At 34.2% G+C, this 10,236-nt stretch overlaps 2 protein-coding genes across 2 annotated transcripts; one reads left to right on the forward strand and one right to left on the reverse strand.

Moving 5' to 3' along the window:
* Window positions 1-3,298: 3,298 nt before the first annotated feature.
* Window positions 3,299-5,694, forward strand: LOC137810257 (mannan endo-1,4-beta-mannosidase 7-like). The gene is made up of 5 exons (XM_068611431.1): window positions 3,299-3,790; window positions 3,879-4,073; window positions 4,278-4,400; window positions 4,600-4,802; window positions 4,900-5,694. Exons 1-5 carry the CDS (start codon window positions 3,467-3,469, stop codon window positions 5,348-5,350), a joined length of 1,296 nt encoding a protein of 431 aa, XP_068467532.1. The 5' UTR covers window positions 3,299-3,466; the 3' UTR covers window positions 5,351-5,694.
* A 465-nt stretch (window positions 5,695-6,159) lies between these two features.
* Window positions 6,160-10,024, reverse strand: LOC137810258 (lipid phosphate phosphatase epsilon 2, chloroplastic). Its single transcript, XM_068611433.1, has 4 exons — window positions 9,564-10,024; window positions 7,655-7,877; window positions 7,032-7,105; window positions 6,160-6,459 (listed from the first exon to the last, which is right to left on the reverse strand). Exons 1-4 carry the CDS (start codon window positions 9,903-9,905, stop codon window positions 6,235-6,237), a joined length of 864 nt encoding a protein of 287 aa, XP_068467534.1. The 5' UTR covers window positions 9,906-10,024; the 3' UTR covers window positions 6,160-6,234.
* Window positions 10,025-10,236: the final 212 nt, after the last annotated feature.

Consider the following 10,236-nt stretch of genomic DNA (forward strand, 5'->3'; position numbering starts at 1 on the left):
TAGAAACAACATATTTTATTTTATAAATAAAATAAATCAATTATTTTTCGATGAAACAAACATTTTAAATTTTAATAAAGACTCAATAAAAATACCTTAGAAAAACTTAAAACTTAATTAAATATTAAAAATATTATAAAATACTTTGCTATCCTTTGTTTATTTATCTAGGTTTTTTTTATTCTACTCTTAAAAGCGAATTCCGGGCGCAAATATAGTTAGTTGAGAAACTGAATGTTGTATAACTGCAGATGTTGCTACAAACCATGGGTCCAATTTCAGTGTTCTTCTTAGAACTTATGACAAAGTTATGACAAAGAAAGTAATTGTATTGTCAGTAGAGTTATAACTTCCACATATAACTTATGCACTTCTATCTATCAATAGTGTTGCTTACTAGAACAATAATTATACACAGTGAATCAGTACACCAGTTAAGTTCTCAAGAAAAAGATAAAAATCACGAACATATTTAAATTTCAAGTTTTTCTTTGTCATAACTTTTCTATATATATTTTTCTACAACATTATTCTACCACAATAGAGTGAAATATAATCAAAAACTAAGATCTGATACCATTATCAGATAATAACATAATAACTCAACTAAAATAAAAGAAGAACCGACACTCAAGAGGTCTATGATAATGATTATGATGAAGCAACGATGACTTGTGGTTTGAAAACACTTTTACATTGCCAAATATTTTTATGAGTAAAGAGCGTTGACCTCATGAAGTGGTAGATCTGTTAAAATTTTGCTTTTTGTACATGACTTGAAATATCTTAATACTCCCAATTATATTATTTTTTATTGTTGATTAAAAAAAATATTGTTACAATTGATTTGATCAATTTGATTAAATTACAACCAATTTAATTCAATGGCATACAATTTGATTAAATTGCAATTAATTTAATTAAATTTTATATATATATATATATATATGTATCTTAAATAGGGATACTTAGAAGTCTTATAATAGTACTGCAACTGGCCCTTTCTTCTGAACTTACTGTTCTTATTTCTCATTTTTATGCAGTGAAAATTGTAGGTTAGCATTTTTCAGTCACTCTGGATGCATGTGGCATCCAATGGACCATGCATGTGTACTCGTTGGGTTACTGTCGGTGCAGTTCAACCAGTTAGTTGCATAATCTTCTTCTGCGTTAATTACACTGCCTCCACTCCATTGGAGATGCTATGGCTATAGATAATTCTGATACTCAAACAATGTTCAATTTCAAAGAAAAAAAATTCTTTAATTTTATAGTCATAAAAAATACATTGAATAATTGTGTTTTTTAATTAATACATAACGAACTAAATAAAATTGACGAAAATATCATTGTTAGGTTGAAGTGAAATCGTTCCTCCCGTTTATTCACTACAAGAAATAAGGATAGTAGAGTCTCCAAAAAAACGATGCAAAAAGTAAAAGAGAGACGTTATATGGGGCTAATGTGAGTTTAGTGTCCCAATAAAAATAAAAGTTAATCTTTTGGTGATTATGTATTAGAGATGACCTCCAATGGGACACAAATTTACAAGGTAGTGTTGGTTAAGCCTGCATAAAAAAATTATATTATTTAACTATAGCGTGTGGGATTATATATTATGGGTGATCCGATAATGGATCGATAGTAGATGGTCTCATAAGCTCAACAAATAATTACTACGATAGGCTCGAAATGGCTCTATACCATATTAAGAAGTGAACTTTAAGCTTAACTCAACCTCATAAAATCAACTTATAAGATGAGATTGCACCCACTTATATACTATGAAATGTCATAATCTTTAGTCGATGTGGGATCTCTAACAATAATTAAACTTAGCGTTGTCATTGGGGACAATACCTGAGAAACAAATACTAGTGTCGTCTAGACCTATGCTAAATGTAATAAAATATTAACTTGCATTCACTTTGTGTCTCCATTCTGGACGCAATATCATTCTGCAACTTATTTTTTGATTGCATCTATTTTGTGTTCCTATTCTAGATGCTAACTTATTATTATTACTATTTTAATAATTTTTAACTTACATCCACTTTGTCTTCATTCTAAACTTAATTTTATTTTGTCACTTAATTTTTTCCATTGCATCTATTTTGTGTCCACATTCTAAACACTAACTTATTATTATTATTTTAATAATTTTTAGTGAATTAAAGATATTTATTGTGAACATAATATTTAACATTTATTTTTGTGTTTAAGTATATATCATCCATTTTAGTAGTTAGGAGTTGGTGATTCTTTTGTCATTTACCACTACAAAAGTTGGTAACATAACACTGTTCTCTTTCATAATGCCTAGTTAAAAAGTACAGTAGTTGGTTTCCCTGTTCTTACGTTATACCTAGCCTGTGTCGGTAGTTATAAGAGTCCTTTGTGGACTTCTATGATCCGCTTTTATGATTTTTTTTTTTTTAACTTACAAAATTATTTTCTCATTTTCTAAATTTTATTTAATAACATTTACAATAAGCCTACAAGTAATGTTTTCGTTTATGAGAACGTATTAAATGAACATTTAATTAAGCTTACCCTAACCTGCAATAAAACAACCTAGGATACAGAATATTTTAAACTATTGCAGCTAAGATCACACTACTTTCCGCGTTTTGGAACAAGAATAATTCCAGTAGGCAAAATGGCTGCAAAACATGAATGAACTCATGGAGAAATTTAGTATTAAACATTATTTTTTTTTCCCCTGCTACGGAGATGGGATTTAGAAAACTATTGAAGTCTTCGTCTTCCTCTTTCGGTCGGGTAGCTTGCTAGGGTTTCACTAGGATCTTTCTTGTCTTTGTGCTTCTCCTTCAGCTCTCAGTCTTGAGTGAACACCGAATGGGGGTACCTGCTGCAGAAGGCACTCTGACGCTCAAGTCAGTAAAGGGAGTGAATGACGTACCTTTCTTCTTGGAATGTGTGTTATTTATATTATTTTAATGGGCTTACCTTATTGGGCCTGATTAGTGAAATGAATCTCACTTATAAATGTATTACCTAATCCTTAATGACAGATTAGCTTCATTGACTTTGGTTTGAGCGTTAATGGATTTATGTGTCGGTTGATCGGACCATTCGTGATGGTTTCCCTCGTCTCGACCGAGTTTCCCTCATCTCGATCGAATTTACCTTGTCTCGATCGGGTTTACCTTGTCTCGGTCAGATAGATCGAATCTCGGTCAGAAAGACCGAATCTCGGTCTCACCCTTACAAGAATAGTCACTTTCAAAAATCCCACATACTCTATTAATAATCTTTTTAAAATTACACACATCTTGTTTTTTCTTCTGAACAAAACTGCATTTGTAATTTAAGAGGACAAACTAGGTTTTCACTTTTCAGGTAGATCCGTACTTTTGCTTTTTCTCTTATCTCTATGGTAACAAGCATATAAACAAGAAGAGAAGCCATACATGTGTTTGTTGTGTAAGAGACTGAGCAAGAGATGAAGCATTTTGTCTTGGTCTTTCTTTTGGCCATTCTGGCCCCTCAGGAGTGTTTCCATGCCACAGTGGAAGCAAGGGATGGTTTCGTCAGAACCAGAGGCATCCACTTCATGCTGAACGGATACCCTTACTATGTAAACGGCTTCAACGCCTACTGGTTAATGTACACAGCTTCTGATCCATCTCAGAGGTTCAAGGTTTCCAATGCCTTCCGAGAAGCAGCAAGTCACGGCCTTACCGTTGCTAGAACTTGGGCCTTCAGTGATGGTGGTTATAGACCCCTACAGTATTCCCCTGGCTTCTACAATGACCAAATGTTCATGGTAAGACACCAACACTTTTGTCGTTTCTTGTTGGGTGTACTGTGTTCATATTTTTAATTTCAATTTCTCTCTGTTTGCTGGTATGAAGGGGTTGGACTTCGTTATATCTGAGGCCAGAAAGTACGGAATTAAGCTCATACTGAGCTTGGTGAACAACTATGAAAATTTTGGAGGCAAGAAGCAGTATGTGAACTGGGCTAGAAGTCAAGGGCAGTACCTTACTTCAGATGATGATTTCTTCAGGAGCCCTGTTGTTAAGGGCTACTACATGAACCATGTCAGGGTTAGTAGAATTTCTTTGTATGTGCAGATTAAAAACTTGGATAGTGAAATTTGCTTCCTTTAACCAGACAAGTTCTTGTACTTTTTGTCTCTTTTATTTATCTGTGTTCCTTCTACCGTTACCATCTCTTAAGATAAAGAAAAATGATTTTTTGGCTCATGGGAAACATAATTTCAAGTTCTGAATTTTGTTCATCCTTCACAGACTGTTCTTAACAGATACAACAGATTTACTGGCACCCGTTACAAAGATGACCCAACCATCATGGCGTGGGAGCTTATGAACGAGCCTAGGTGCACATCGGATCCTTCAGGAAGGACTATTCAGGTCAAATATTGTGTTCCCTTTCCACCCTTTTCCATTTAAATTTAAGCTAAATCTAGCACAGAAACATAGTACTTTATTCAGAAAGAGAAATGAAAATTTGAAGGATATGATTAAGACAAATTAACCGAAAGTGTGTAGTAAAGACGTCAATCACGGGCCTTGTTTCGTTCTCCATTGACACTTTTTTGTTTGATTAAAGGCGTGGATCACGGAAATGGCTTGGTTTGTGAAGTCGATAGACAGGAACCACTTATTGGAGGCAGGTTTGGAAGGGTTTTACGGTCAATCAACACCAAAGAGAAAAAGATTGAATCCCGGTTTCGACATAGGCACAGACTTCATTGCAAATAACCGAATCTCAGACATAGATTTTGCAACTGTCCACTGTTACCCCGACCAATGGTTAGTTTAGTTAGTTGAGTTAGTAACTAACTAACAAAAATTCAGTTAATAACATTCTCAGATTCATGTTTTTTTAATTTGATTGCACCATAAACAGGGTATCCAGCTCCAACGACCAGTATCAGCTTTCGTTCTTGAACAGCTGGCTCAGTGCTCACTTCATGGACGCGCAATACGCTATAAGGAAACCGGTTCTGGTGGCGGAATTTGGGAAATCGTTGAAGGGTTCGGCATACGAGAGGGATGAAGTGTTCAATGCTGTGTATTACAGAATATACGCTTCGGCTAAGAGAGGAGGAGCAGCAGGGGGAGCGTTGTTCTGGCAGCTTCTGACGGGGGGAATGGAATCTTTTCAAGACGGGTATGGAATCATGCTTGGCCAGAGTTCCTCTACGGCCGATCTCATTGCGCGCCAATCTCGGAAGCTGTTTCTGATTCGGAAGATCTTTGCGAGGGTGGCGAACATGCGGCGATGGCGAAGATCCAGAGGCAGCAGAGGATTTTCTGGCTCTGGAGGTGGAAACGGAGGTGGCCACGTTGGCAACTGAAACGGGATTACTACCTTACTACTTGCATGTTACACACAGTTCAAGTTTGTTCTTTTGTGTTACACCGGTTTCTGACTAATACACTGCCATGGAGGATGCCCCACCAGAAGATCTTCCAGATGAATAGTTATTTATAGCCACTGGTTAGTTATGTACACTTATGTCTTCTTTGTTTCACCTTCACTCCTATACTCACCACAAGCAGCTCTTGAATTCTCCAATGGTATCTACTTCTAGGTTGCTCGACCTCACTTTACTTTTTAACTTTGGAATGAGAACAAAACAATGTTATTCTTCTTATTATAACCTAAAGTTTGAATGAAAAGTATATTATTGTAGCGTTATGGCCGAACTCAAATTCGTAAACTTAGTTTTTGGCCTCATTGGCTTATGCATGAGACTAGGAGGTTCTAGCATCATGAGCCGAATCTGATATTGTCTATAAACAGATCGCTTACCGATATTTATATTTATATTTAAAGACATTAATATCGTATCAGCATAAATGAAATGAAGAAATATCGGATAATCAATCTTAAATAGAAAACAATATTTAACCGAATTAAGATAATAATAAGACCAAATACAAAAAAAAAAAAAAAAAAAACACTGCCTTATATAAGAGAAAGAAAACATCTCACATAACACAATACAAAAAGCATTTTCAACTCATATTTTACATTATACTCATTATATTTTAAGCTCTTACCGACTTGACTTGAGCGTCGGATTATCTTCTATAAGTGGAGCCCCCTCATTTTCTTGTCTATAACAATTATAAATCCAAGACATAACATAAAATCTTAATCTTGAAAGAAATAAAATGAGATGTGTCATTAGCCCATTAAAGCACATTTCAATGTTTTACTACACGTCTTGAAGTTCTAGTCATCTTGAAGCCAATAACGAATAGCAAATAAAACAAAACCTATGCAGAGTCCCACCGACCCCAAAACAACAACGATTCTAACCCATAGATAAGATGCGAAAACATCCAGTATAAAACCGTTCCACAGCCAGTACCATAAAATAGAGAAAATGGATCCAATAACAGCTCCAACAACCACTTGGTTCACTGTATGAAGCTGTTGTGACACCCTCAGGTACGACTGCAAACATAGAACAAGCATAAGCAACTCATGCTCACAAATATTTTCTATTTTGATACTATAATCAAATTCAGAATTTCTATAAACCGATTCAGTACGCTAGGGCAATGGAGTTTTCAACTATACCATAAAAAGATAATACTTCTTATCAATTCCTTTCTATGATTTCACTAAGCTAAGGTAATGTACAGTGTGTGTCAAAATGCCAATATTCATATTAACAATTCAACCATATAAGTGAAAACAAGAGGATTTAGTTCTTAGAGAGCACTCTGAGGATTTAATATTCACAGTAGTCTTGTATACAATTTTACCGTGACACTTTGAAAACAATAAACATCAAATAAGTTGTGAAATGGCATGGTACAAGCTAGGTCACAATGTTCTGGCCTAGAAAAGTATACAGTATTTTGTAATGATGCACATGAACCTAATGAAGAGGTAATGGAGATAACCATTTTAAATGGATCATATGGATTGGCAGAAATTTGAGGTACCAAAAACACAAGGAATAAAAGCTATACCAACGAGGCAACAAACTAAAGGCTAAACAAGAAATATTATACACTTACAAAGAAAGAGCCAGATGTCAGGACCAATCCACTCAGGGCAATGGTAAATACATTTAGCCCAAGCCATTCTACGCCTGAAATATAAGAGAAACAAACAAATTTTCATAGTGAAACCATATAATTGTATACGTGTTTAAGAAAAACAAAGAAATCTAAAAACATCAGCACCTCCATGAAGTAACAGAAAAACAATTTTAATTAAAGATTTTTTTTGCTTGTATTTGAGTCTTTCACATGACTGCCACGAAAATTTTTATTGTCATCACTAAAAAAGGAAACTGAGATAATGGAGTTCTTCATTTCTTGAAGCAATTCTAAAACAAAAAGCAACTTGTTTTGCCAAAGAATTTCAAACCAGGCACTTCCCATGTTAAAATTTACAAACACGAAAACAACGTTAGTTCCTTTAACAACAATAACCTTTTGAGCTTCCAGAACTAGGAATATATACTAAAACATGGAAAATATTTAATGAGTGTAATGTTCAATCGCTTTATATTGCTACCTACCAAAAAGAATATATAAAAATATTTATGCAAGGAACAGAAAACTAAGATTTGTAGACCACCTCTCTTGGTAACTTATTTTTTTCTGAAAGAAACAACTGGTACGAGATATATTACCTGACAAAATAACAAAGAAGACAGCAAAGAATATGGATTGTGCATGTGAAGATGGCATCCCTGGGTCAGATTTCAGGGTTGAAGGTCGCTCCTGATTCAGTATATGTTTGAGCAAAACAGAAAGCAATGCATTCAAAATTGACCCTGCGGTAAACCATAAGGCTTCTGCATCATGCCTCCAAAGAATGAAACCACCATAGAGGGCACTTACTATCCACTTGCTCTGTAAATAATAGCACCAAATACATTAGCTTATAAAATATAGTTAAACTATAATGTGGACATAATTCTACAGTGATCACCCCTTAAGATGGGAATTCAAACAGATTGTTGAAATTTAAGTTTCAATACAAGCAAGCCAACCATCTTAAACTTAGTTTCATAAGACTAAAAGGTCTATCATGTGAAATGCCTGTGAATTAATTTATTTGTACAAATAACTTTAAACGATATCACTTAAAAGGAGCATTGATCATGGAGACAAAAATCCCATAGCCAGATATGGTGATTAGGATCAAAAATTGCTCCAAGGAAAACGAGGTCTTATAAGACCCCATCATTGTCTGAAGAACATATATAGAAAACTAAGAATGTTGTGGGAGAATCAGTGAATAATTCAAATATGTCAGTGACACTAGTAGGTTGCAAGTAACTTGGTGGGACATGTTCTCAAAACCACGATATATAACATGAAGTTAGTGACTAGAGCATATTTTTCTGTATTTATGGATGTGCAGTAGGTGCATGAAAGCCTTAACAGAGACTATTTGTTTGTTAAGAGAATGCAGAGTGGTAATGTAATAGGAACTTGGGATGTCTAAGTCCCACATCGAGTATTATAAGATGTTCCGTGGAGTATTATGGGATGTCTAATTCCCAGATTTCCAAGTGTTTGAACACATAACAATTGATGCCTATATCATATCAAAGTGTTACTGGCCTCTGGAAAAATACAACATTGTTGAAGTGCCACTATTTCTGGTTGTGCTAATATTAGCTGTTCTATCAATTGAACAATAAGCCACAACTATGAAGTATGCTCTTAAAGTTGGCTATGCTTAGCTTTTGGCTTTTTTTCTTGTTTCTTGATCCCTTACATCCATTTTTTATTCAAGCTGCATAGCAAAAAAGATAAGAAGTAAAAGAAATCTAGTTCAGTAGAAACTAATGGCGAGCGTGTATTAAGAATGTGTTTTCCAAAACTAATCCCTGAGTACTTCATTATTAAGGGAACATTCAACAAGTTGATCCTACTTAGATAAGCTTCTTCGTAAAGAATCTATATAAGAAGAAAATGAGAAGATAAAATAAAATGAGTATCTTCCATAAACTAAAATGAACTACTGAGAAACTCAATTCAACTGGATTTTTTATTTCCTTCTCATAATTGAGAGTAGATTGAGTAGCTTCTGCACTCTTTATTTATTGATCATGATTTTTTGGTTTAACTTCAACATGATTTTTTGGAGAGCATATTCAAATGAACCTATTAGTAAGAAAGTGAGCATTTAAACCACGGGCCTAGCAAGCAAATGGATTTGGACTCTTTTCTCACCTTCAATAACATGATACAGATTATACAGTCATGTTAAAAAGAGAGAAAAAAAAAAGTATATTTCAGTGTAACAACATCATTAACTAGTGAATCCTCTTCCTAGCCATCAGTAACAAAATCATCTTTTTCTCTTGCAACCATATTCCACTTCTGCTAACATTCATTTCTCATAACAAACTCCATGCATGTCAGTAACCATGTCAAAAGAACCCTAAGACATTTAATAACATATATAGAAAACTTTGCCTAGAAGAGCAAACATTCCCACCACTAGGGGTGGGGATCAAAAGAGTGAAAATTCAGAATTGCAGTAGTCAAAACACTATTGTAAAACATTAGGGGAACATTACGAACCAGTCGATTGAGCTTGTATTCCACCTCATGGGACAAAAGCTTTGACTGAAACGGGGACGTCCCATCGATGAAAGCTTCTTGTTCAAACACTTGTATGTTTTCATCGCCTTCTCCATCTCTGAAAGCAGAAGTTCTCATAGATTCACCCATGCTTTTGGATACCCAGAAGGAGTTCCTTCTCAAAACAGGTCTCCTTGAATGAAATCCACTGCAAAGTAATGATCTTGAAGGAGGAAAACAACAATCAGGAACTGAAGCGTTTTTCAAGTTTCTTCGTTCAACCCCATTTGACCCCTGAAAAAGAGTAAAGGGAGTTTGGCAAATTGAAGAAGCTGCTGCCATGTGAGAGGAAATCCTCTCCAATTTATCTTAGAAGATGAAGCTCCAATCCAACTGAAAAAAAAAATTTAACACCTTCTACAGTGGAAAAAAATACATCAAACAAACATTTATAATAAAAAGGAATGATATATTTTAAAATCCAATTTTTTATACAACACACTTTGATTCTTAACACTATTATTATAAAAAAAAATTATATTATTTAAATTTATCTTTTATTATATAACTCAATTGATTGATGGTCAAACTATTATTTTTTATATAATAATATAATAATATTTTAAATTAAAAAATAAAATATTAATTTATTGAATGTGAAATATATGTTTTG

This window comes from Phaseolus vulgaris, chromosome 2, assembly GCF_000499845.2.
Source record: "Phaseolus vulgaris cultivar G19833 chromosome 2, P. vulgaris v2.0, whole genome shotgun sequence".
Taxonomy (NCBI): Eukaryota; Viridiplantae; Streptophyta; class Magnoliopsida; order Fabales; family Fabaceae; genus Phaseolus; species Phaseolus vulgaris.

Excerpts from the sequence above, each read along its gene's own strand:
- LOC137810257 (XM_068611431.1), top strand. The coding sequence starts at position 3,467 with ATGAAGCATTTTGTCTTGGTCTTTCTTTTGGCCATTCTGGCCCCTCAG. Across the intron at positions 4,401-4,599 it reads CTTCAGGAAGGACTATTCAG|GCGTGGATCACGGAAATGGC; the intron begins GTCAAATATTGT and ends GTTTGATTAAAG. Across the intron at positions 4,803-4,899 it reads CACTGTTACCCCGACCAATG|GGTATCCAGCTCCAACGACC; the intron begins GTTAGTTTAGTT and ends CACCATAAACAG.
- LOC137810258 (XM_068611433.1), bottom strand. The coding sequence starts at position 9,905 with ATGGCAGCAGCTTCTTCAATTTGCCAAACTCCCTTTACTCTTTTTCAG. Across the intron at positions 7,878-9,563 it reads AATACAAGCTCAATCGACTG|AGCAAGTGGATAGTAAGTGC; the intron begins GTTCGTAATGTT and ends TATTATTTACAG. Across the intron at positions 6,460-7,031 it reads TGACATCTGGCTCTTTCTTT|TCGTACCTGAGGGTGTCACA; the intron begins GTAAGTGTATAA and ends CTATGTTTGCAG.